The following is a 26,902-nucleotide window of genomic DNA, read 5'->3' as shown; positions in this document are numbered from 1 at the left end:
ATTGCACAAATTCTTTGTCGGGTTTCTTTAATGGCTCCTCCACACCTTCACCTAAAACCATTCCAAACACACAAATGACAAATCCAACTATGAGAAAAGATTATCTTCTCTCTAACTCCCCTATAACCTCTTGTAGGTACATTTCCTTTGTACAACACCCCTGAGCAAAATCCCTTCTTTTTTCGATCTTCTTTCTGTCAGCCATCAGGAGAGAATCCCATTTGCTGACAGCCACCCTTTTAAGTGGCAGTGCTCCTAAACAAGTCCGGTGAACCAACATGCCAAGCCAGCCACCCTATTACAGGCTTGGGTAGGCGTTGGTACATTACTCCACCGCCTTTCTACAAACTCTCTCCACTAAGTAAACATAACAAAACGAACAATCGGATATTTGACTAGCACTAAGTCGAACCTATTCAACTTTCGGACTTGAAATTCGAAAAGGAAAACACCATCTACAACATTCCATGCCCAAGGATGTCCCATCCCTTCTCACTAAACTACTTTGAAAAGATCAACTTATTTCAGCCACAAATTAGCAGCAAATGAAGAATAATTCACACTCAATGTGCATATGATAACATTCACCAATCAGTCCTCATCGGATATGGAGGCTTTTTTAACACAACCTGCTCAAGAATATCAAGAAATAGCAGAGGCTGCAGAAGGGCACAAATCTGGCCAAAGAGTCAGACTAGAGAACATAATAACAAGTTCCCCATCATTCATCAAACTAAACACCAAAAAAAAGAACAATATTTTTTACACTTCAAAAACAAATAAAAACATACCAACTCTTGGTCTAAGGCCAACTTATTTTCGGGAAAATAAAACAGTATAGATAATTGTAGTTCTTAAAAGAAGATTCAAAACAAGGGGGATAAGATGGATGATCTTATCCACAAAACACAAAAATAATCTTCAGAAGTTTTCATCAGTAAATCGGAGAAGGGAATGAAAATGTCACCGACAGAAATTCATATGAAGGTAAACTCTATCCGACACGAAGAGGCCATCTGAAATGTTAGTAGCTTTTGGCGAAAATTACTTATCACGGGAGGAGTAGTATCTGGGCAGTCCAATTAATCACAATAACCACTTCGTTCAAGACTGAGAGGCCTTCTTCAAAAGAAAATTCAGCTCGTTATAACGTCCTTCAACTCCTACGATTGTGATAACTTTGAGGCGATGCAGCATGAATGGGCTCGATACCACTTCTCGAAGATTTTGATTGACTGAATCCGACCCTAACTGAGCAATGTAGCGAATGATTTTCATAAATAAAATATTAGCATCTGAAACTGTTCATAAAGTTGTAAAAAAAAATTAACAACAATACTGAGTTGGTGTTACTTACTAAATTATAGCGATACATTGGACGATCTAAAGGATCCTGCAAAATGAGCAAAGTTTAGTATTTAAAGAAGGCAAGCTGAATTCTGGTGATGGTGGGTGTTCAAGGCGAGGGAGTTGATTGAGAATTCTGCCGCAAAGATAAAAAAAAATCTGTGGATGGAAAACCAGAAACCTAGGGTAATACAATTAAGAGGAAAGGGGGGTAAAACTTAAAACCCTACTTCACAATCCTTATGTATGGCAAAATTACGTCATTTACAAACATATTTAGCTTTCAACATTTGATGATTCGTTTAAAAATATGACCATTCGCTCGAAATACAAAAATATATGGAATTTGGTATAACTTCTTTATTTAATACTCCCTCTGTCCCAATTTAAGAGTCTCGTATTCCTTTTTCGTCTGTCCCAAATTAAGAGTCTCATTCCTCTTTTATCATATAAAATCCATAGATTTTCCAATTATACCCGTGTTGACAATATATAATGTATTTATTACTTAATTAAAACAATTCGTATTTTGGTAAGCTTTTAGCAAGAGATAAGAATAATTTGTGTTTATGGAAACTAATCTTATATATATAGTGCTAATTCTTTTGAATTCCAAAAAACATGTTAAAAATTAATATGGGTAAAAACGGAAAAGTAAAAGTTGTGAAAAAAGTTACGTTTTTAAAATGGGACTCTTAATTTGGGACGGAGGGAGTACAATTAATACGAAACAAAAATTGGGCATACGGATACCATATTAAGACTAAGATAGCCAAGTGGTTATACTACTTGCAGTTACAGAGTATCTACTTGAATTATGGTACATTCGATAACTTTATAAGGACTGGATTCTTCTTTACAAGACCCTAAACCCTTACTTTTAGTTCTAAAGAAATTAGGACCAAAATGATGAAGAGAAAGTATCAACTCTTACCCAAAAAATGAGCTCCTCGAATAACTCCCCCATCTGGTAACTTGCTGATGATCTAAAACTCAAAAATTGTGAGCTTCTTCTATTCTAGTTTGGGGGGGGGGGGGGACCAGTCATCTGAAAGAGTGAGATACCAACGCATCAACAGTCAATGAAAGTTCTGAACTAAAAAGATCAGAAGAACATCAAGTTTAATTAGCGATGACCTAATTGAATCAGCTATTGGTCTGAAAGCGGGTGCAGAGAGAAAGGAGTTACCTCAGGTACGAGGCTCGTGGGTGTGATTGGTAGCGGAAAATCCACCAGAAAAGATACAGATTTGCCATATTTTACATGAGATAATGTGGTGAAAAGTAAGAATATTACGAGGCAAACCATCACTGCATCATGTTTCGGGGATACACAGCAGTGACTGATCATGCAATTCTTGGATGAACATGGCTTCATATTAGCATATTTTTGGCTCAAACATAAAAGCAGAAGTAACAAATCGAATTCATACAGCATTAAAGCTATTGATTTCAACACTACCAACATACAAGATCTTCAACTTTTTAGTTACAGAATGAATCAAACCAAAATTATAAAGAGTGTACACTAGCAATTACGTTCAGAGTAACAACGTACCGGTAATTACCTAAGAATTTTTAGACTAGCTTGATAGTGACACCTGAAGAACTTGGCGAAATAAGTAGATCCTTGATAAATTTCATTAGCCTTCTCTTTGTACGAGATGATAAATCATTGGGAGAAACATAAAGCGCCAACTTCTCCAAGACCACTGCGTTCTTCAGCAAAATCCCTAAAAACATTAGCTCATTGAGATGTCCTCCAAATCCTCTAACCTCAACAAACTTGAGGTGATGATGCACACATTCAAACATCGCCCCAACTTCTTGAACTTCTTCTTTCGCAGAATGAATCATTACCTAGATGAAACTAAAATAATTAGTTTGAAGGGCAGAGCTTTCTTTCTCTCTCTCTCTCTCTCTCTCTCTCTCTCTCTCTCTCTCTCTCTCTCTCTCTGATGAGCTATAACTATATACGCCATATCACTTTTTTTCTTCTGTAAATGCATCAAAATAGTGTAAAGTACTTGTAGGCTTGATGACTACCTTATCCCAATGTGGGTACTCTAGCAGTGGGTCTGAGAAACATATGCGAGCTTCCTGATAATGATTACAAGAAAGTTAAAAGAAGATATCAAATCTTCGCATTTTCTTTAGGAGAAGGGACATAAACATACAAATCTATCACCTTTTCAATTTCTAGATGAAGTGATTCCATATTAGGAGAGACTTTGAAGAAGTACGTTACAGCATCGAAATGTTTTCTTAAAAGGCATGTTTGCAGCTTCAAATATCTGAGATTGCAAAATTGAGTGGTCTCACTTTCTATTAAACCGATATATCTTGTGATAACCTGAGAGACAAAAGAACAATAGACGAAGAAAACAAATACATCAATTGACAAGAGATCATTCTTGAAATGCAACAAGGATGAATTCAGATCATATGATAATGTGGGCCCTCAGTCTGTTCAAAAGCTCTCTAGTAAAAAATCACGATTCAAACTCGTAGTTAAGGTTTCAGACACGTTTTTCCGCCTCAATCGGGTTTACTTTGACGATGTCAAGCAATGCCGCAAGGCTCAAGGTGTAGCTTCAATTTCATATATTTTAGTGTAGTATTCTATGAATTAATAGTATTTTATTTTGTCAATAGTATATTTTATTGACTATAGCAGACGAGATTTCGATACTAAGTCAAAAGATATTTATGCTTTTTACTAATTGTCACTTGTCAGTTCAAAGGACAACGGGAGTTATCACTTCACTTACTTGTGACATTCTCACTCTACAGTCTCACTCTGTAATAAGAGAGACGAGAGTAAAGTGGCGAAGTACGCCCCCTCTACTGAATAGAGGTGTAAGTTCAAATACGGAAAACCTACATTTTGCATCGAGAAGTGCGCAACCAAGCACGCCTTGTTCGCCTTTTTAAATACAGCTTGGAGTAGTAACAGGTTACCAATAAAATCTTCCCACACCAACTCATCCAAGCAACATAGAATGTAAACATTGGATTTTTACATACATCCTTATATTTGTCTAATTGCAGAAATTCTAATTGGATATATATCTAGTGCACTTGGCAATTGATAATAACCGAATTCTACAAAAAATATATACTTTTGAAGCTAGTTGTGGAAGAAAGGTATACCTCAATTGACTTATTCAATAACGTTAGAGTTTCGACGTTTTGGAGCCACCTTAGAAATGTCATCATTCGTTCCACACAATTGTCATCTTCATACATATCAATTTCAGCCTTTAGTAATGAGGAAAGGTTCTCTATAGAAAATGCAGACAAGATGCCTTGACAACGAAACCGTAAGACGTTTGGAGCATTTATTTTGATGTTATATCCATCTACATAACTATTCTGGAAGTTATTACAGGATCTTACAACCAAATGCTTAAGACTTTCAGAAGAAATAGAATAACTATCATCACCAAAATCACCCCCAATTAAACTCAATGATTCCAAAACAGGGCAACTTGAAATAAAATTGTTCATGTCATCACTTAGAATCCAAAAATTTTCAAGAATCAGAGTTTTAAGCCGAGGCAAATTCACTAAATCAGGTATCTTAAGAACCCAAAAATTTTCCATGAACTTCAACTCCAAAATGGTCAACGAATTCGAATTAAAAAACGATTCGGGAAAGGAACGTGGATGACCATAATGTATATGAACATAAATTTCTTCAACGTTCTTTTTCTGTGCAGCAAGGATCCATCCATCTACATAATCATTGGATTCACAGGAGAGACGGAAACTTTGAAGTTTAGGGTTTTCATGGAGGATGAGTACCTTATCTATGAATTGTTGAAAACTTTCAGACATATTATCACCATGAAAGTTGAGAAAGGGGGTAGATTTCCAAAAGTTTTTCCATGATTTAGACAAAATACAAGTTTGAACAGCAAGTTTGGTATCAATGGAAGAGAATATGAGATGAAGAATACCTTGAGGTAAATCACTGAGTCTATCAACCTTCTTCTTCATCTTCTACAACTTGAGATTTTGTGGACTTCTATGGAAATTAGGAGTTGAAATTTATAGGTTTTCAGTTGCAAGTTCATCTTCCCATTGGCGAACTATAAACACATAAATGTCATAGTAAATTGTAATGCCATAGTTTTTTTTTTGATGAAAGAATTGTAATGCCATAGTTGGTGGCAAATAATATAAAAAGTCCTCATTGCCGGGAGCGATTGCCTACTTACTCGTAGCACTGATCTCATTAACTTATTCACAGGATTGGCTAATAGCCAAGTTAAGAGCGACGGTTTTGCATGCTCACTCATAGCTAGCATGAGCTAATAAGATTTACGACGTCACAAATGTCTGCTTCCTCGTCCCTCTATGTAGAACCACCATTTCTTGAGTGGTGTCAATTAGTTGGGCAAGCCTCCCCAGTATCGAACAAGCGAGAGATATGCCAAGTTGGCCTCATAGGTTTGAGTGCTATTGGTTGGCTAATATCCAAGCTGGGTGACACTTACGTATTAGCTATACGAAGACCTGCCTAAACTGAGGATATTTGAAGGAACCACAAGCTAACTGAGCCAGGAAAACCTCTCACCCTCCTCTTGATGTCCCCAACTAAGCTTCCATAATAGAAACTTGCACAAATGACAAATCCAACTATGAGCAAAGATTCTCTGCGCTCCAACTCCCCCATAACCTCTTGTAGGTACATTTCCTTTGTAAAACACCCCTGAGCAAAATCCCTTCTTTTTTCGATCTTCTTTCTATCAGCCATCAGGAGAGAATCCCATCTGCCGACAACCACCCTTTTAAGTGGTAGCGCTCCTAAACAAGTCCGGTGAACCAACATGCCAAGCCAGCCACCCTATTACAGGCTTAGGTAGGCGTTGGTACATTACTCCACTGCCTTTCTACAAACTCTCTCCACAAAGTAAACATAACAAAACGAACAATCAGATATATGACTCGCACTAAGTCGAACCTATTCAACTTTTGGACTTGAAATTCGAAAAGGAAAACACCATTTACAACATTCCATGCCCAAGGCTGTCCCATCCCTTCTCACTAAACTACTTTGAAAAGATCAACTTATTTCAAACCCAACAAGTAAAGATCAGCTTATTTCAGCCACAAATTAGCAGCAAATGAAGAGTAATTCACACTCAATGTGCATATAATAATATTCACCAATCAGTCCTCATCGAATATGGAGGTTTTTTTTAACACAACCTGCTCAAGAATATCAAGAAATAGCAGAGGCTGCAAAGGGGCACAAATCTGGCCAAAGAGTCAGACTAAAGAACATAATAACAAGTCCACCATCATTCATTAAACTAAACACCAAAAAAGAACAATATTTTTTACACTTCAAAAACAAAGAAAAACATACCAACTCTTGGTCTAAGACCAACTTATTTTCGGGAAAATAAAACAGCATAGATAATTGTAGTTCTTAAAGGAAGCTTCAAAACAAGGTGGATAAGATGGATGATGTGAAATAGAAGTCAAGAAGGGGACCCCAAAACACAAAAATAATCTTCCGAAGTTTTCATCAGTAAATCGGAGAAGGGAATGAAAATGTCACTGACAGAAATTCATATGAAGGTAAACTCTATCCGACACGAAGAGGCCATCTGAAACGTTAATAGCTTTTGGCGAAAATTACTTATCACGGGAGGAGTAGTATCTGGGCAGTCCCAATTAATCAGAATAACCACTTCGTTCAAGACTGAGGCCTTCTTCAATAGAAAATTCAGCTCGTTATAACGTCCTTCAACTCCTACAATTGTGATAACTTTGAAGCGATGCAGCATGAATGGGCTCGACACCACTTCTCGAAGATTTTGATTCACTGAATCCGACCCTAACTGAACAATGTAGCTAATGATTTTCATAAATAAAATATTAGCATCTGAAACTGTTCATAAAGTTGTAAAAAAAATTAACAACAATACTGAGTTGGTGAAACTTACTAAATTATAGGGATACATTGGACGATCTAAAGGATCCTGCAAAATGAGCAAAGTTTAGTGTTTAAAGAAGGCAATGACTATATTCATTTTGAGAGAGTCAAGAACTGAAGTAGGCAAGCTGTAAATAAACTAACAAAAAGCATGGGTAGAGAAAAAAAACCAAGGGTTTTATAATCCAACAAATATTGCCCACTAGTACTTTGAAATCCTCACAAAAGCTGAAGGGTTTAAAAAATCATTCATTTGCAACACATAATCTTAATCGTCAATCATGCTAGCCTGTGAGAGAGAGTGAGAGAAAGAGACACCTGATATGCAGAACTCAGGTGATGACGGATGTGATCCGAGGCGAGGTAGTTGATCGATCCACTGCGAAAGAACAATTTTCTAAAGATGAAAAACCTGAAACCTTGGTTAATAGAATTGAGAGTGAATGAGGGCAACACCCTCGCTAGCAATCCCGATATATATGGTAAAAGATCATCATTACTACGAATGAAATTACATTCCAACATTTTATAATTTGGGTTTAAAATTTCGTCAATGATACATACTACAAAATATATATGTGGAACTTGGTGAATTTGTTATTAATTCGATAATATTGGTAAAGCAACTTCCACTATTCTACACATACAAACCATATTTAGACTACGATAACCAAAAGGTGATACTATTTCCACATGATGGAGTCGCATATTAGAGTGTAAGAAGTCTAGGACTTACTGAGCTTCAGTCCAATTAGGTGTCTTAGAACTTAATGTTGCTTGCTTAGTTAGCACATTTCCCTATCTTCTCTTATTCATATTGTTTAGATTAAAAGGGCCAAAGTGAAAAAGATAATGTCTTAACTCTTACCAAATAATAGTTCTTCCAGTGACTCCATGTCTCCATCATTTGATAACTTCTTGATGTTGTATCTAGAACTCAAATATAGTGAGCTTCTTTTTCCCTACTTCTTGGAGTTGATTAATAAGTAAACCTAAAAGATTTAGAAGCAACAAAACGACTGTCAAACTAACTCTTAGGCTAAAAAGTCAAGAAGATCACAATTTAATTAGCACGAGGGTTGCCACTAAAGTTAGATTATACAGGGCAGTCAGTAGTGTTAAAGATTTCTTATTGTTATAACCTAAATGAATCCTGGGACTGAGCCCTATGTCTGCCTTATCCCTTCTTCATGTTTAGAGAACGTGAATTGTAAAATCAAACAATAGTACAGCCTCTCATTTTAACAGGATGGCAGACTGAAGATTAGCATAATTGTATTTTTCGTGTCCATCTAATAATATCTGACTTTTCATAAAGAGCGAATATATATTCTATAACGAAGTGCTTAAAGGTAAAGCAGAAGTTACCAATCGAATTCACTCGTGACTCAGCATTACAGTCATTAATTTTATAACTATCAACAAATGGACAAAACCTAAATTTGGGATTCAGAAAGGAATCGTGTGATGGTCTTCTCATTCATCCTTAATTTGAGAAGACTTTTATTTCCGACCACTACTTAAGATTTGTCTTACATAGAGATAGAGAGTCAAGTGAAAGGGTGGTAAAAGTTGAAGTCATCCTTAAATCCATGAATTTTAGATGCGAGGGACTAAATAAGCAAATTGGGCGCATCAAATCCTCATATTAAGCGAGAGATCGTCCAAATTTTTTGTCACTGCAATAAAATCTTCTTAAATATTAACTTGACTTTTGTTCAAGAATTCATTGAATCCAGTACATCATGTGGCAATGTGGTATGGATGCATCACATAATGAAATAAGCACATAAACTACCATGAAACGTCATTACATAGGATAAAAAATACTATCTTCTATGGGTTGGTCAAATTATAATATAATCCTATATATGGAGAAGTACATCTAATGTAACATTCTAGGGCAACCTTCAGTGTTTTCTACAGAACTCCATTTTAACTAGTCGCTCCCTTTGCTTCTCCATCTGCCACCAAAACCACCTTTTTACCTTTTACAATGTCTGTCGAGTCTGACCAGCTAGCCCTATCTCGAAAGGGTTTGAGGTAGACTAAGCCGGCATGTCCATGGCCAAGCTGATGCATGTTGTTAGCATGGGTCAGGGCAACCTTCAATTTTTTCTAGAGGACTCCATTTTAACTACCCTCTCCCATCTCTTCTTCATCTGCCACCAAAACCACCTTTTTACCTTTTACAATGTCGGTCGAGTCTGACCAGCTACCGCTATCTCAAAAGGACTCGAGGTAGGCTAAGCCGGCATGTCCATGGCCAAGCTGAAGCATGTTAGCATGGGTCAGTCTAATTAGTCCCGCCCGCATAGGCAAAGGAGATTTAAATATAAAAACTCGCCTTAATAGTCACTATCTCTCTCTCTCTCATAAACGAAGGAGATTTAAACCAAACAACTCGCTTTAATAGTCAATCTCTCTCGCATAAGAAGAAGGAGATTCAAACCAAACAACTCACCTTAATCTCTCTCTCTCTCTCTCTCTCTCTCTCGTCCGGATAAGCGAAGGAGATTTAAACCAAACAACTCGCTTTAATAGTCAATCTCTCTCTCAATCCTACATCCTATAAATAGAGTCTCCACTATTGCTAGAAGAAACTTGTACAGTTTCCTTCTTGGTTTCTTTAATGGGTCCTAAATCCTAATTATGAGAAAAGAATTACTTCTGTCTACCACCCCCGTAACCTCTTGTCTGTAAAATCCCTTCATACGAACTTTGAAGCATAAATTTCCTCTGTTTACACTATCATCTGCAGTAGAAATACCCCTCTGGCAAAGAGTGTCACTCCTTCACTTAAATCAAATGCAAGTGCTCATTAACGGGCCCGACGCCTCGGCATCTTGAGCACACAACAAGTTCGAGCTAATAGTGTTGGGCCTGAAAGTGGCCAACAAGGTCGACAATGCGGCCCAGCCACAGCCAGTGCCTCGAGTAGCCTCACTCACTCTACGCCACCTCCTTTTTGCAAATCCTCTGCGCACGATAACAGAATAGAAGAAGACCGTCTAAAATGTGACTAGCATGGGGTCATACCTTTACTCAAATCACACACCTCAAATGTGGAAAAATAATACAACATCTAAGGCATTCAAGGTCCAAGGCTGTTCCATCTCTTCCCACTAGATACTTCTTCGACACTATTACACCCACAAAATAACTCCATGTTGACTGTTATTACCTCCATCATCATTCACTTATCTAAACACGAGAAAGGACAATATTCTTAATACTTCAAAGAGAAAGAAAATCATACCAACTCTTGGTCTGAACCTAATATATTTTATAGGAAATGATACAGTATAGATAATTGCAATCACCATAGGAAGATCACAAACAAGGTGAATAAGATGAAGAATATCAAATAGAAGTCAAGAGGAGTACCAAAAACATAACATTGACATTCAGAAGTAATTGTCACTAAATATCAAAAAGGGGATTAAAATTTCAGTTACTAGAATTGATATGAAGGAAAATATTACCAGACGTCTTAGACTAGCATGATTTCGACACCGGAAGAAGTTATTGGCAAAAGTAGTAGCTCCTCGACTAATTTTCTTCTCGGGCGAAGTGACCGAGTCTTCGCAGAAACATAAAGTACCACCTTCTGCAAGCCCATAGTGTACTTCAATAAAACTTCAAGAAACATAAGCTCGTTGTGATGACCTTCGAACCCTCGAATCTCAACAAACTTGAGGTGATAATGGATGCAGTGAGAAATCAGTTGTACTTTTTGGTTTTCTTTTCTTCCCGGGAAAAAAATCAGAAAATAGTTAATTTAAACGGCTCAGCTTTCTTTTTCTTTCCGTGTTCTTGATGTGTATTTTTAGGAAAAAGAACATAAACACACAGATCTTTTACCTTTTCAATTTCTATAGAAGCGATTCTACATCAGGAAATATCTTGAGAAAGTATGGTACTGCGTTAATATATTTTCTTGAAAGGCATTTTTGTAGCTTCAAACATCTGACTTTGCAAAATTGAATAGGATCAGTTCCTTCTCCTGGTAAGAGAAGAGACATTGAGAGGACCTACAAGGCCAAAAGAAATAAGATACAAAACCAATAGAACAATAGTCAGAGTTATTCTTACAATGTAATATATAAAAGATTGGCATCCTACAAAGAACTAGTTGCTTGAATGACTAAAGTGTTACTAACAAGAATCATCACTGTTTGAACACATAATTGTTTTAAAATCTCCCCAAAACCAATTTAGAATGTAAAATGTGGATTGTTAGACATATCTCAATCACTTCTCTTTGATGCAGAAATCCAAATTGAGATACAAACGTCTAGTGGTGAGTGATAACAACTAAGTTCTATGAAATTGTAAAGAAAATGAATAAACTTTACCTCAATTGATAGAGACAAGAATGTAAGAGTTTCGGTGTTATGAAGCGTCCTTCGAAATGTCATCATCCTTTCCTCATAACTGTCTTCTTCAGACAAATTAACATCAGTTTCAGCCTTAACAGAGATGCTCCCAAGATAAAATTGAGCTATAATACCTTCACAACAGAATGATAAAAGAAATATGCGAAGTACTGTTTGGGAGGTAGTTATTACTTCTTATAACCAGGTGCTTAAGACTATGCGAAGAAATATCGAAATCATATTTACCAAAATAACCCCCAATTACACTCAATGTTTCGAAATCAGGGCAACTTGAAATGATCTTGCTCATATCTTCTCTAACAAATCGGAAATTCTCAAGAACTAGAGTTTTGAGCTGAGGTAAACTCATTAAACCAGGCATGTAAAGAATACAGAGAGGGTAGTTTGGGTCCAAGAACCTCAACTCCAAAATGGTCAACGAATTGGAAATGAAGAGGCTTTCAGGCAACCAAGGAAGAAGATCATGACTGATATGAACATAAATCTCTTTCACATTCTTGTTTAGAGCAGCAAGAATCCATCGATTTGTAAACTTATTAAAGTTGCTGGAGAGACGAAAACTGTCAAGATTAGGGCATTCATGGAGAGTAAACACCTTTTCTATAAATTTTTCGACGGGTTTATGCTTATCATCACCGTCAAAGTTTAGAAAGGGTAGGGATTTCCAGAAGTTAGTCCATGATTTAGACAAAACACATGTTTGAACAGCAATTCTGGTGTCAACAGAAGAAAATATCTGATGACGAATACCTTCAGGTAAATCGCTAAGCCTATCAACCTTATTCTCCATCTGAAGGTTTCGCACTTTTCTTGAAATCGAACTAGAATATTTTGTTGGTACCTTCACCAATTTATACAGAAACTCTTACCTGTTGGTCACACCACCGTTGTTCTATTGAAACAACAAATTTACAAAGAGTAAGGGTTAGCAATCCTAGATTGTTTGTGGAGCTAAAAAGAAGTATACAAGTTAAATATGCAAGGAACCAAACCAAATAAATTTACAAAGAATTAAGTGTTAGCAACAAATTTTTAAAATTCGTATTACTTGAATCACACGATTTCAGGACTTGATCTAAATTCCATTTAAGAAGGATCACAGGATTTCTTAGTAAATCTTTGGTGGTATCAAAAAGATTTCCCAACTGAACCCTACGAGTCACATCCAACTGCAGTCAAGCTCTAATTCATTCATGATAGATAGGAATAATGATTCACTATGCAATTAGTGATTCGACAAAATAATTCGAAATACTGACAAACGTGAAGGGTCTAAAGATCCTTTCTCTGTGTAACATAGTATTAAATCTTAACCAGTAATCATGTTAGAGTGAGACAGAGAGATATAGACAATCGGGGATACCTGATATGCTGAATTCTGGTGATGGTGGGTGCGATCCAAGCGAGGGAGTTGATTGAGAATTCCACCGCAAAGATAAAAAAAAATCTGTGGATGGATAACCGGAAACCTAGGGTAATACAATTAAGAGGAAAGGGGGGTAAACCTTAAAACCCTACTTCACAATCCTTATGTATGGCAAAATTACGTCATTTACGAACATATTTAGATTTCAACATTTGATGATTCGTTTAAAATATGACCATTCATTTGAACTTTGAAGTACAAAAATATATGGAATTTGGTATAACTTCTCTATTTAATACAATTAATACGAAACAAAAATTGGGCACACGGATACCATATTAAGACTAAGAAAGCCAAGTGGTTATACTACTTGCAGTAACAGAGTATCTACTTGAATACAAGACGATTATGGTACATTCGATAACTTTATAAGGACTGGATTCTTCTTTAAAACACCTTAAACCCTTACTTTTAGTTCTAAACAAATAAGGACCAAAATGATGAAGAGAAAGTCTCAACTCTTACCCAAAAAAATGAGCTCCTCGAATAACTCCACCATCTGGTAACTTGCTGATGATCTACAACTCAAAAATTGTGAGCTTCTTTCATTCTAGTTTGGGGGGGGAGGGGGGGGAGGGGGGGGGGGGGGGGGGGGGGGGGGGGAAGTTATCTAAAAGAGTAACGTATCGACAGTCAACGAAAGTTGTGAGCTACAAAGATCAAAAGAACATCAAGTTTAATTAGCGATAACCTAATTGAATCAGCTATTGGTCTGAAAGCGGCGGCAGAGAGAAAGGAGTTACCTCAGGCTCGTGGGTGTGGTTGGTAGCGGAAAATCCACCAAAGATGAATTGAGGAGTGTTATTCTTGAAACCGGGGATTGTTAATGAATTCCACATTATATTTACAATATATATATACTGCTCCTGATTATCATTTAGGGCATTGATAGTTCCAGTTGTGCTCTTCTCGATTGGCAAGAACTCAAAGTAGGCCCCTATGGGAATGAGGTATTTCACTCGGGTTATGTAATGGGTTAAGATTTACACCAAAATAGCACTCAAAAGACACATAGATAGTTGAGACTATTGGGAGGCCATTACTGTAATAATCAACCATCGGAATATACTTAGATATACTCCCAGTTGGAATAGCATCAAAATACTTAGCATAAAGAGCTGAAGATGAAACAAAACTAATATAGCCAACTGTTTAGCTGAAACCTTTGTATAACAAACGAATCACGAAAAACCTCTGATTCCAGTCTATTTAGAAAGTAAATCAGAGAAGGAAGAGAAGAAAAGTAACGATAAGCTCAAGTATTCATGTCCTGCGTAAAAATAGATCTATTTTGGCGCGAAAACCTTGTTCTTTACAAATTTAGCCTACAAGTGGGAAGAGAGTGACTTTGTACAAGTCCTGCGGACCAGGCCTAGCTCAAATCCTACCAATCTCGGGCGTTCGAAGTAGCATATTTTTTCGGTGTTCAATTTCATATCAATTTTCTACAAGACTACATCCCCTATAAACTTTATTTTTCCAATCCACATACCTTTCTATCATTGAGTACAACGAAATGATTCTCAGAAGACGCAACGAGAAAGAGAAACATCACAAGGAAAACTTCATATATTAATATCAATTGAACAAAAAGAAGCTATACATCATCCGAAATAGAGCAATAGGGTTGAAGAAACTAGAGTTTAGAGAATAATATCGAGCAAGTTTGTTAATACCATTTGCAAAAAGAGTTTGCAAGTCTTACAACATCGTCACTATTAAAGTAATCCAAAAGGTTTTTCCTAAGATCATAAGTTTTGGCCTATCAATTCTACTCCATTAGAACATTTCTAACTTACTGCAAAAGTGCAAATATATGCCATAGCTATGGATCTTTTCGCCGACCAAATCCCACCAAGCAACCTGCAAAAATCGAAATTTCACCATGAAAAGTTCAACATGCAAATATACAACCGGAGATAGCAAGCGAATTCTATACCATTAATATATACATTAACTGCCTTTCTCACCTTTGTTGATTCATATCAAACAAAATCATAGGAACAAGCCAATAAGTTTCCGAGGAAGGAAGTAACAAATACACGTTCACAAAGGATGTAGATCATGACAATACAAGTTTGCAAGACAAATCTACATATACCTGTGTAAAAGTAAGTGAAAAAACAATCACCTTTTCGCATTAGGGGTTGAACAAGATCATTGTAGTTGTAGCGCCAGAGGGTCTCGGAAAGGTTGGTAGCATCTCTCTGAATTTCTTCGCACGTTCCTCTGTTAACCCATAACTAGGAGAGAGAATGACTTTCTCCAAGACAACAGAATTCTTCAACAAAATTTCCAAGAATTTGAGTTCATTTACGCCTCCCAAAAGTCCCTTAATCTTGACAAACTTGAGGTGATAGAGAATACACAACAATGAAGACCCTGCTTCCCAACACTCTACGTTGTCTCCTTCACTTAATGATATCTAAACAAAACACACGATAAAATTTACGGGGTGGAATTTACGGATTGTCAAACTATTTAACAAATCAAAAGAAAAGCAAACAAGATATAGTGTTTCGATGAGTTACCTTGTCAACATAGGGAAAATGTTGGTCTTCACCTTCCACCTAAATAACAAACAAAACGTAGTGTCAAGACAAGGTTAATTTGTCTAGGAAGCAGAGATGAAACAATATTAATATACCCAATGAGTAAGACATTTTTATTACCCCAAGTACTTGCAGTGAAAGATACTCAATATTAGGAGATATCTGCAGTAAGTATGTCATAGCACGAAAAGAAGCTCCAGAAAGCCATGTATCCAGCTTCAAGCATCGTAAATTGTGAAATTGAATTGGGGGACTGTGAACTAAATTAGGCATTCCCATCATAACCTGGGAACATAAAAGGCACATATATATAAACAACAATTTGCATAATCCATGTTTGGATGTAAAGACATCCATTTTCTGGCTTTTCTACTCGACATATCTAATATCTTGTACCTATGTGGGATAACATATACGGGATAGGGAGAACATTAAGTTACGCACGCCAGTTTGCTACTTAGGTCAACAAAATGCAAGCATTGTAGCTATTTTGTCAAAGACAAAAGGAAGGATGGATACATTGCAAGAGCCGAAAGCAATCTAGATAGTACTAAAATTAAGTTTTAACACCTTAGGTGCTCATACGGTGAATCCTACCTGCCAGACTTGTCTAATTCATTTAGGTCGTTGAATGCAAACATTTTAGCTTTATTTATTAAGAGAAGAAAGGATGGAAGCAATTATACCTCAAGGAAGCCAGCTGATAACGTAAGATCCTTCACATTATGAAGCGCTCTAACAAAGTTCATCATATGTTGAGCACGTAATTCTTTCAATGCTAACGGAATGTCAGAAAATTTTTCTAGCGGTTCATACGGGTGACTAAAAGCCATTTCAATATCAGCAGTTTCCAGGCAATCAAAGCTGTCTAGATCGTATTCTCGCGAAATGTAATCCTTGCAAGAGAAGAATCTAAGTTCTGGCGCATATAGCTTCACAGTTACATCCTTAGTTTCCTCGAGAGATTTAATTTTTTCTAGTGTGAGATGCTTAAGTTTAGGAGAAAAAATGTTGAAATACATATCACTATCTTTTACGCAACAATGGTCTAACGATAAAGTTTTCAAAGACGGACAACTGGAGAAGATCTTATTAGTTAAGTTCTCATCAATTGAAAGACCATATAGACCCAAATATTCGAGCTTAGGTAAATCCATTGGATTGAGATTATGCTCTGTAATATCCCCATCAAACATAGAGATGCGCAAATACTTCAATGAAGTACAGGTAAAGATAGATGGAGGAAACTTAAAGTGAAGTTCTCCGGGTAAGCGAATAGATAGCTCTTGAACATTGCTTCGTACAGCAACAAGGATCCATGTATAAATATCGGTTGTTTGTGTTTCCCATTCGGGATACGAACATGAAAGATAAAACTTTTTAATATCAGATGAATTGCGAAGAAGCAATACAGTATTAACAAATTGTATAAACCGACTGATCCGTTCCGTTCCCCTCGAATAAAACATATCAGATGAATCGAGGAAGTTTAGATTGGAAATTGATTTCCACAGAGGACTCCATCTTTCCGAAAGAAGAAGGGTGGTTTGAACAACATATTTGATATCATCAAGGAAGGATAAGATATGATGAATGAGTGAATCAGGTAATTTGCTAATTCTATCTTCACTACTATTAGAAATTTCCATCTCCTTTTCTAGTCCTGAATCTGGTGAATTTGTTGTTTCTACCATTGTTTGTTCCTCACAGCTGAAAATAACAAGTACATAGACAATCACAAAATCAAATATGGGTTGTTTAGACTACAAGAATTAGACTAAATGAAAGCAGAAAAAGTAAGTAAACCCTAATCTCTAGCTAAAATTATAGTAATTGAAAACAGGAAAAGTAAGTAAACCCTAATCTTTAGTTAAATAGGCAAACAAAGTTTGATACTCATATACAATTATTAAAGAAAGTAGCAGAAAACCTAACTGAGAGAGAGAGAGAGACCTGATATGGGGGAGGGGAGTGTTGGTAATGGTAGAGAGGGTAGAGTTTACTGCTGAAATCAGAAGCTCCTCCAAGAATGTGAGATGGAAACCCTAAACCCCAATTCACGGACAAAAAGGGAAAGTGAATTTGAGAAAAATGAACGGAAAAGTCACGGCTAAAAAAGAGAGCTTTCATTCCAACTAATAGTAGTATGAAAATCCAAGAACTAGAAGAATTTTGATTTTGACTTAAATTGGATTTTCAATTCATGTAATGTAAGCCAAACAGATATTTATGCGTATGTGAACTCATTTGATAATTACTATACATGACATCAAAACTCACTTTCTTTCTCAAGAAACACAAAAAAAATTTAGAGTTTTTTTCTTCAAAATTTTCTCTGTTTTTTCATGAAAATATTATGATTTTTCTCGAGAAGGTAAAGATGATGAAAGAGGGAGAGAGAATAGTGATAAAATAATGGGAAATTTTAAAAGGCCCCCCGTTTTTGTTAAAAGGCCTCCCCGCTAAAAGCGCCTCTCATTATAACCCACTAGGGTATATCCCGTGCCCTAAGGCACGGACACTTGTATCAATCAAATGTTACGAAATTTATCATTATATTTTATTGAGAGAGAGAAATTTTTATTAGTTATTATTTTTTTGTATTATTTTTTTATTTCTTTTATCTTAAATTAGCTGTTATTTTATTGAGAGAGAGAGAGAGATTTTAATTTCTTTTTTTAACCCTTGACATTTATTTTGTTTCCTTTTTTCTTAACTTAGTTATTTTATTTCTAAGAAGGAACGGATTATTGTTTTTTAAATAGGTAACTTTATTTCTACGAAGGACTATATTTTAATTGAGAGAGAGAGATTTTTATTAATTATTATTTTTTGTATTACTTTTTTGTTTCTTTTCTATTAAATTAGTTATTATTTTATTGAGAGAGAAATATTTTAATTTCTTTTTTAACCCTTGAAATTTATTTTGTTTTTTTTTTTAAATTAGAATTTTTATTTCTAATAAGAAAAGGATTACTATTTTTCAAATAGGTAACTTTATTTCTACGAAGGACTATGTTTTAAATTTTGAGAAGGGCTTCTAGACAATATCCTTTACTAAAAAATGAATTTTATTTCTAAGAAGGAAAGGATTATTGTTTTTTAAATAGGTAACTTTATTTCTACGAAGGACTATATTTTAAATTTTGAGAAGGGCTTCTAGACAATATCCTTTATTAAAAAAGGATGTTTGTCCCAGTCATCGTTTTCCCTTCTGTTTTATATAATAGATTCGGTTATAGGGCCCCCTCTACAAAAGAGCACCTCCTTCATCAATATTTGACATAACGGCAAAGTTAACGCCGTTAGGTCAAACTTAACCCAAGACCGGTGATGTGGACCACGCCACATCATCATCTTCTCCGGCAGGGTCGCCGGCCGGCCAAACTTCCGGCCGGCGACCTTCAAATTTTTTTTTTTTTTTTAGGGTTATTTTCCTAATGGTTTTTTTTTTTTTTTTTTTCTTTCTCTCCTCTCTCTCTCTCTAAGAACTCCGGCGAAGGAACCCTTCGCCGGAGTTCTTAGAGAGAGAGAGAGAGAGGAGAGAGAAAAAAAAAAAAAAAATTGGTTTGAAGGTCGCCGGCCGGAAATTTGGCCGGCCGGCGACCTTGCCGGAGAAGGTGATGATGTGGCGTGGTCAAATGATGTGGGTGAAATACATCTTTAAAGGGGGTTTTTTTCACCCATTCAAAGAGGGGGCCCTTTAACCAAGCTAAGTCAAAGGTTTTTTACCAAGTCAACGAAACCATGGGGAGGCCTTTTAACAAAAACGGGGAGGCCTTTTAAAATCTCCCTAATATAATTGTGATCACTGTAAAACTAGAGGATAAAAAATAACTTTAAACAAAATCTGAACAGAATAAACAAAAAAAAGAGTCGTCTGCATATTTGACTGGTCACCCGCAATAACATTATTATGCAAATCATCCCCGTAACTTAGCACAAGCTATTGGAAACTTTTTAGTTCCCACAAAATTAGATGATGAAATTCTAATACTCCACAAAACATAAACAGATTAAATGTAAATGGTTAAAAATATGCATGTTCATCCCTCTCCACCCAAAAGTGGATTTATTAAGTTGACTGACAAAAAATGGCTAGAAAGTGCATTGTATAATTAACTGTGCATGATTCAGTTTACTGTCAAATGTTTTATTCCATGTAAATGATTGACTGTACATGATTCAACTCACTGTAAATTGTTTAATTTCCTATACATGATCCAGTTATATGTGAATAGTATGATGATTTTGTGATGAAATATGAATGTTGCCTGTAAATTTGATTTCAGCTAAAAATGTACACAGTGCATTACATAATATATTGTCCGTTTTATAATTGACTGTAAATTTCATGGTTCCCATACACACATAGCATTACATAATTTACAGAGTGCATCAAATAATGTACTGTCAGTTTTATAATTGACTGCAAATTGTTTTATTCCCACAGGTCGTAGAGTCGAAAAAAATTGTTGATGGGAGGCCTTCAACGAGTAAAGAGAATGTAACTATGATTCAAAATCAGTTTACAGAACAAATTTTTTATATGGTGCAATTGAAAAATCTCATTCAAATTGTTTTATTCTCAACAACAGATAGTGAAGAAGACAAAGGGAAAGAGAAAAGCAACGGAAGAGCCAGAGGGGCCCAGCCGAAAAAAAAGCAAAATCCAAAGCTCAAGCAGAAACAAGTGAACATGAAGCTGATGAGTTCAAGAATAGACCGGTCAATCTGAATCGCAAACTGTCCAAGGCATACAAGTGGTCCCTACGTAAAATATGGGACCAGATGAAGACCACATATGTAAAGATGACCGAAACACCAAAGGAGTTGTTGGATGAGACTCCTTTCAAGTACTTATTGAGAGCTTTCATCGAAAACAAACTAGAAAGCTGATAATTGTTGAAATGTTGTTAAATATGGTTCGTTTTGTTAAGTTCACAATTATATGATAATCGGAGATAGATGAACATGAAGTAAATACACGATAATTTAGCGTGGTTCGGTCGAATACTCAAGACCTACATCCACAGAAAATAATTCTTTATTGATAATTCACCACATACAATTGTATATGGGTTTGATCGGTTACATTGGTCAGACATAACTCGATGAGTTTGATTCCTAGAACTCTCTCCTATTTATAGATGACTTAGGGTTTAGGGTTTTCTGGTTTCTGATTACTAAACTAGGAAATAATACAAAATCTATCTAATATTACAATTAGATAGTTACAAGAGATATTCTGAATATAAGAAACTACTTCTTCACATACCTTCAATATATCTTCAATATTCTGAATTCTTCTTGATCGTCGGATCTCGTCTTCTCGATCTGTCACGTACATACACGTGTTACACATGTATAATATTTCTGAAATTTATCTTGACCGTCGGATCTCCTATTTCGATCCGTCTTATGTAACGTATCCTATTACACGTTTTATATTTTTGGTGTACTGAAAATACTACTGTTTTGTATTATGGTCGAACTGAAAAATACTTATGTTTTGTATTATGGTCGAACGGATTTGTACTGTAAATCTTAAAGTGTGAAAACCCACATTTACTGTAAATTATATAATGGACAATATATTTTACAGAGTACAATAACTAACTGTATTTACTGTAAATAACCACATGTACTGTAAATTATATAATGTACATCGTATAAAAATTGGTTCTATAGCCATCAAGGATAACTAAGCTAAGGGTAAAAACTTGTACAACTTCGACTAAATGTGAAAGGTACACAGTTGTTACTTACTGTAAATATAGTTAGTTACTTACAGTAAATATAGTTAGTTACTATAAATAACCACATGTACCGTAAATTATTTAATGTACAACATATAAAAAAAATTCTACAGGCATCCGTGATAACTTTGTTAAGGGTAAAAATTTGTACAACTTCGACTAAATCAGTATGTACAACTTCGACCAAATGGAACATTAGGCGATTTGAAGACAATATGTGAAAGGTACACAGTTGTTACTTACTGTCAATATAGTTAGTTACTATAAATAGCCACATGTACTGTAAATTTATTATTTTACTGTAAATAACCACATGTAAAGTAAATTATGTAATGTACAGAATATACAACTGTAGACCACAAAAAGAAACTTACATTTTCAATGGAATATAAATATTAAATCACTTGAAGAAGTGAAAACAAAAATCAGATACACAAGTTTAGTAGAAACAAAAACTAAACATAACAAAAGACTCTACAGAATCTGAAAGGGAACCAATTCCTGGAAATGCATTTCATAAATTGTAGAGTGCCCAATACATAACTTCCTGCACTAGGAACATACGAATTTATCCATCACTATATTGGTTCATTACAGGATGCACGATTGTGGGTCGTTAGTTGATTAAATCTGCCACACACCCTCTGTCTTTTGGAAAAATTCCCGGCACTTTCAATTCGGGTTGTGCGAGGTCTACCAAGACGTTTCTTTGTGAGAGGATGAAGAATCATCGTGTCTGGGTCATATGATTTGAGCTTATCAAACGGAGGTACAGGGTTACCGGGATGACTGTACGTCTTACAATAGACTTCGGTAGTGAAATTGGCATAAAAAAATGATGAGGCATCACTGTCGTTATTTTTATACAAAGAATCACATGCTCACATGGCATGCCATCTATTTGCCACTTACGACACGAGCAGGTCCGTTGGGCCAAGTCAACCGAATGCCTGGGCATAGACAATACCTCGTACGGAGCTTCTCCGGACTGGACAACGTCCAACTACAGGCCACATTGTACCACAGTTGCATTTCTTTGTCTACCTTCGGGCATAGGAAGGAAGCCTAACTAGATGACTCGACTCGCCTCTCGTTCATCATATTCATGATCTTCATGCGCAACATATGCGGCATGACTGTTATCGGCATTACTCTCTCGTCTCGGATCCATGAATTGAAGGACTCAGACAAGGAAGAGCAAATTAAACCATACATTTTTCCTGAGAAGAAGACATCTGCCCAGTGAACAGGGTCAACAGAATTCAAAAAAGATTCAGCTCCAGCCCCACCCATTACACAAAACTCCCCAGAGTATTTGGTAAAGTCTGAGGTAGTAAGTGCACGAGCCGCTTTGAACATCAACACCTGGAAATAATCTGACTTCTTGGCACCATTTCTAACTCGTAAACTCAAATTGTTCCACAAGTGCCACACGCAGTAGGAGTGGTTGGCCAATGGGAATACATTCCGAACACCATTTAATATACCATGCAGTCTATCAGACATGAAAGTAAGAGAATCACCAATATCTATACATTTCTTCAAATATCCAAAAAAACTAGAACCAGTTGTGGTCGTTCTCTACATCAACCACAACATAGGCCAGAATAAAAAAAACTGCGTAGAGCAAAATGATTGAGTATAAATACCAAAATAAAACACATAACGTTTGAGGAAAAAAATTTGCTAAACACTAGTTTTTCCTGTAATAGTAAAATATCGCAGGAACTAACACATGGACAAACCACCGTTATGTTTCCTGTCAGTAATAACATATACGAGGAACAATTTCAAGATCTATTAATTCTTTGCAACTGTAGCAAGAATACATGCATTATACTTTGTTTTAGCAAACGTACCATCAACAAATATCAAAGGTCTACAATGCTTTTCAATGCATGCTCCAAGAGCAATAAAAATTCTTACAAAACGATGCGATTCTTTATCAACTTCCAGATCGATATGACTGTTAGGATTAGATCTTGACAGAGCATTCACATACCAGGAGAGTTTTGCATAGGAATCAGCTTCATCACCAAATCCTATACAAATTGCCGCATTTCGAGCATGATATGAATAGTAGTAACTCAGTTTAATACCATAATCCTTCTTGAAGGAACTAACAATGTTCATCGTGTTCTTGTTAGGGTTCTCTCTAATGTCCTCTGCAATCAATAAACTAACAGCTTCAGTCGACAATCAAGGTTTGCGTACACCAGTGATGAAGTCTTCACACGTGTGAACGAGATTATAAGCTTTCAGGATAAACATAGACCTCGACTTAAGAGGAGCGATCGCGTGAATCTTCCAGTCACATTTTGTACTTTTGCAAACACAGGTTACACGATCGCGGTCATTCTTCACAAACACATAATTGTACCCGTGTTTGATTGAGTATCGACTTAGAGCATGGCGAAATGCAATAGCACTACCTGGAAATTCTTGACTCTCATGGGTGAATACTTCAGACCAACTCTCGGACCGGAGAGGTTCTCTTCTAACAGGAGTAGCAGATCCATCACTATGATTAGAAGGCGGGAGTGAAAAAAAATCACTTGGCGACCTAAAAAAATAGACAAAGTTTATAAATAGGAAACTAATTAATTTACCCTAATATTCGGTGTGCACCACACATTTTACAACTCCCACTCTAAAAAAGGTAGAATACAAAAACTACTGTACCGATTCAGTTCTTGTGGAATCATTGAGGTGTATGATCGAGGCACAATTGACGAATTAGGAATGAAAATATCACGATCCAACCTGCATAAGTTAACAAAAATATAGATATATACGTAAGGGGAACTGAAAAATGTACTGTCAGCTTACTACTTACAGGGAACTAACTAACAGGTTAGGAACATACAAATGTACAGTACACTTGAACACAAAAATCGAACATATAAGGAATGAAAATGTACCAATTCATTCCTTGTGGAATCATTGACGGTGATGACCGAGCCACAGTTGACGAGTTAGGACTGAAGATATCAAGTTCCAACCTGCATAAGTTAACAAAGAATACAGACATGTTGGAAAGGGGAACTGAACAATGTACTGTCAACTTACTCATTACAGGAAAACGAATCAACATATTAAAATCTAAATGTACCGCAGTTGCATTGCTTATGAAATCATTTAGGGTGATGATCTTGAAAAATTTGAAGAATTCGGAGGGAAGAATTCAATGTACGACCCACTTGAAAATACAACAAACTATAAAAAAACGTACTAACTAACTGGGAACTATGCAATGTACGTCCCACTTAAAAACTGAATGGAACTGTATATTGACAAATAAATATACCGATTCATTGCTTGTGGAATCATTAAGGGTGATGATCTTGAAAAAATTGAAGAATTCGGAGGGAATAATTCAAGTTCAAACCTGCAAAATTGAAGAAATACAAATATAAGGTGAAGGAAGTTGTAACATGTACAGAAAACTGACAAAATACAACAAAACGTAATAACTAACTGGGAACTATGCAATGTACGACCCACTTGAAAACTAAACGGGAATTGTCTACAGACTAATAAATATACCGATTCATTGCTTGTGGAATCATTGAGGGTGATGATCTTGAAGTACTTAAAGAGTGGGGACTGAAGAACTTACATTCCAAACTGCAAAAACAGAAACATTAAATGTACTACTAGAGAACAAAAAAAATCACACTATAATAGTGTATTTAACCATAATGGAGTGCTTTGGAAACTTCTCTCGTAGGGTTCTACTCCAGCAATCAACTCTTCATTTGACTGGGACGCCATTTCTTCTGTATTCATTCTGCATAACAAAAGGAATGAACCAGTGCTCCAGTATATAATTTGTTTCGAAGGAGTTGTTTAAAGGATCCTCTTGTTTAAATATTCATCATTTTTGCTAAGTCTTGTTGGAAGTATACTGTATATCCATGGCAGAATAAACATTAAATGAGTTTTGAGGGAAGTATATCCTCTTGTTTAAATATTTCATTCAAGGCAAGTAGATGAGTTTAAATATTTTTTTTTGTTTAAGGAGTATTGATGGCAGAAGAAACATTAAATGATAGCATTAAAGGAAAAAATATGAGTTCTAGAGTCTAACTGTTTGTCTTCAAGGATCATTCTAATAAAAGAAACAATAAATGATAACATTCAAGGCAAGAAGATGAGTTTTAAGAACATTAAAATCACTAACCTGAAAAAATAAAATGAAAAGAGAAAACTTTATTCAGAAGATGATGATCCTTTGATCTATAAATAGAGGTAGAAACAGTTCAAAATATTTCGGGTGGGATGAAAAATTTCAACCGAAAATTTGGGTGAAAATGGCGCCATTAATCTCTATTTCTTGAGAGAGAATAGTAGAGAGAGAAAGGAGGAAATCAAGGAGGGGAGATTTGGGCGGGAAGGTTTGGGAAGGAAATCAAATTGGAGTGATTTTCTCATTTAATGCTCAGGATTAGACCCTTGGGCCTCATTTAATGCTAAGTCAATTAGATAATTAAGGGAGGTGAAGGAGAAGTCGGCAAACAACCAGGCAAAAAAGGAAGGAATATACCAAAAAAACAGGAACTGTCAGCTTGTTCTGACAATTTGGACCTTTCCCTCAACTCGGAAATGGGCCGGGGCTGAACCTTATTTACCCCCCCTTTTTTTGGTCCTCTCCCTCAAAAATCCATTTACAAATCACCCACTAATTATTATTTTTGGGAAGACCTTTTATATTTATGTATATTTAAAATGGATCCTTTTACTTTGGGGAGGTGTTCCTTGTCTGATCAAAAGTATTGATCCTCAAACGGTTGTTAGATTGTGAGAATGTAAAATAACACGTTTTTACAGAAATTGTAACTATGGTGTGACACTAACATTTTCTATGTCGTTATCTTATATGCCCAAGATCTTTATGCGATCTTCTTCATAGTTAGTTGAGGACCTACGAAGTCTCAATATAACTCCCTTAACATCACCAAAGCATTCCAGCTGTGGTCTTTTCTTCCTATGACTAGGGCTTTTACTTGATATTTTAAGCCAAAATCTCTTTAACTCTCTTGATAATCAGGGTGGAGCCAGAATTTTGTTCTAGACAGGGTTGACTTAAATAAAATCTGCGTACTAATTTGTATGTAGAAAGTATCAGTGCTTATAAAAGATAAATACATGTTTTATTCAATTACAATTGCTTCCTACGCTTAATTATTTTATATAAAAAAAATTCTACTAATAGACATGTATAGGATCTAATAAGCGAAAAAAATTAGGTAAATTTGAGGTAAAAAGAAAGTAGGACAGAAACTCTTTTGTCCAACCAAACTATAAATGAATCAATATGTTGTAAACTTTTAAGCTAGTTGTCTACAAGGAGGAAATGTTTTGACAAACGGAATCCTCCCTTTTGCCGCAACGACTGAGAAACAAAAAGAAATAAGTGAAAAAATGACTAAAAGGTAGAGAAAAACATGAAAATTAATGGGTGGAGA

General features: G+C 35.9%; 4 protein-coding genes across 9 annotated transcripts in view; all 4 read right to left on the bottom strand.

The window, feature by feature from the left end:
• Positions 1–704: 704 nt before the first annotated feature.
• LOC147560248 (F-box/LRR-repeat protein At3g58900-like) lies at positions 705–5,715 on the bottom strand. Of its 4 annotated transcripts, none has more exons than XM_086662388.1 (7): positions 4,501–5,715; positions 3,536–3,700; positions 3,394–3,447; positions 2,906–3,207; positions 2,282–2,395; positions 1,358–1,393; positions 705–1,251 (listed from the first exon to the last, which is right to left on the bottom strand). In XM_086662388.1, the coding sequence occupies exons 1-4, from the start codon at positions 5,347–5,349 to the stop codon at positions 2,926–2,928; spliced, it is 1,350 nt and encodes a 449-aa protein (XP_086518514.1). In that variant the 5' UTR covers positions 5,350–5,715; the 3' UTR covers positions 705–1,251; positions 1,358–1,393; positions 2,282–2,395; positions 2,906–2,925. The 4 variants fall into 4 exon arrangements, with proteins under 4 accessions (XP_086518514.1, XP_086518515.1, XP_086518513.1 ...); XM_086662389.1 differs by having other exon boundaries at positions 2,916–3,207; positions 4,501–5,701; XM_086662387.1 differs by having other exon boundaries at positions 2,537–3,207; positions 4,501–5,683.
• An 879-nt stretch (positions 5,716–6,594) lies between these two features.
• LOC147560244 (uncharacterized) overlaps positions 6,595–26,902 on the bottom strand; it is a 32,858-nt gene continuing 12,550 nt past the window's right edge. For 2 of the 3 annotated variants that reach the window (XM_086662390.1, XM_086662391.1), the window contains one exon: positions 6,793–7,202. In XM_086662390.1, coding sequence (XP_086518516.1) covers positions 6,930–7,202 — 273 coding nt within the window. In that variant the 3' untranslated portion in view covers positions 6,793–6,929. Of the gene's footprint in view, positions 7,203–26,902 lie in introns of all 3 variants that reach the window. The other variant, XM_086662392.1, reaches the window with a different exon arrangement.
• Positions 11,173–12,625, bottom strand: LOC147560247 (F-box/FBD/LRR-repeat protein At3g52680-like). Its single transcript, XM_086664386.1, has 3 exons — positions 11,923–12,625; positions 11,656–11,810; positions 11,173–11,331 (listed from the first exon to the last, which is right to left on the bottom strand). The coding sequence occupies exons 1-3, from the start codon at positions 12,485–12,487 to the stop codon at positions 11,173–11,175; spliced, it is 879 nt and encodes a 292-aa protein (XP_086520512.1). The 5' UTR covers positions 12,488–12,625.
• On the bottom strand, positions 14,675–18,092 carry LOC147560246 (F-box/LRR-repeat protein At4g14103-like). The gene is made up of 6 exons (XM_086662374.1): positions 17,629–18,092; positions 16,362–17,385; positions 15,796–15,960; positions 15,655–15,693; positions 15,255–15,548; positions 14,675–14,986 (listed from the first exon to the last, which is right to left on the bottom strand). Exons 2-5 carry the CDS (start codon positions 17,367–17,369, stop codon positions 15,264–15,266), a joined length of 1,497 nt encoding a protein of 498 aa, XP_086518500.1. The 5' UTR covers positions 17,370–17,385; positions 17,629–18,092; the 3' UTR covers positions 14,675–14,986; positions 15,255–15,263.

The sequence above is a fragment of the Eschscholzia californica genome, unplaced genomic scaffold, assembly GCF_041429995.1.
Source record: "Eschscholzia californica isolate CP2 unplaced genomic scaffold, dmEscCali1.0.p SCAF_2, whole genome shotgun sequence".
NCBI classification, from domain to species: Eukaryota; Viridiplantae; Streptophyta; class Magnoliopsida; order Ranunculales; family Papaveraceae; genus Eschscholzia; species Eschscholzia californica.
This window is presented reverse-complemented; position numbering and strand designations above follow the sequence as displayed.

What these genes read in the sequence shown, in the direction of transcription:
- LOC147560248 (XM_086662388.1), bottom strand. Translation starts at nt 5,349, where the DNA reads ATGAAGAAGAAGGTTGATAGACTCAGTGATTTACCTCAAGGTATTCTT. An exon ending in TTCATCTAGAAATTGAAAAG is followed by an intron (nt 3,448 to 3,535) that starts GTGATAGATTTG and finishes AATCATTATCAG; the next exon opens with GAAGCTCGCATATGTTTCTC. An exon ending in AGTACCCACATTGGGATAAG is followed by an intron (nt 3,208 to 3,393) that starts GTAGTCATCAAG and finishes AGTTTCATCTAG; the next exon opens with GTAATGATTCATTCTGCGAA.
- LOC147560246 (XM_086662374.1), bottom strand. Translation starts at nt 17,369, where the DNA reads ATGGTAGAAACAACAAATTCACCAGATTCAGGACTAGAAAAGGAGATG. An exon ending in TATCAGCTGGCTTCCTTGAG is followed by an intron (nt 15,961 to 16,361) that starts GTATAATTGCTT and finishes TTATGTTCCCAG; the next exon opens with GTTATGATGGGAATGCCTAA. An exon ending in ATTTTCCCTATGTTGACAAG is followed by an intron (nt 15,549 to 15,654) that starts GTAACTCATCGA and finishes TGTTTTGTTTAG; the next exon opens with ATATCATTAAGTGAAGGAGA.
- LOC147560247 (XM_086664386.1), bottom strand. Translation starts at nt 12,487, where the DNA reads ATGGAGAATAAGGTTGATAGGCTTAGCGATTTACCTGAAGGTATTCGT. An exon ending in TGTAATTGGGGGTTATTTTG is followed by an intron (nt 11,811 to 11,922) that starts GTAAATATGATT and finishes TCTGTTGTGAAG; the next exon opens with GTATTATAGCTCAATTTTAT. An exon ending in TCTTGTCTCTATCAATTGAG is followed by an intron (nt 11,332 to 11,655) that starts GTAAAGTTTATT and finishes TTGGCCTTGTAG; the next exon opens with GTCCTCTCAATGTCTCTTCT.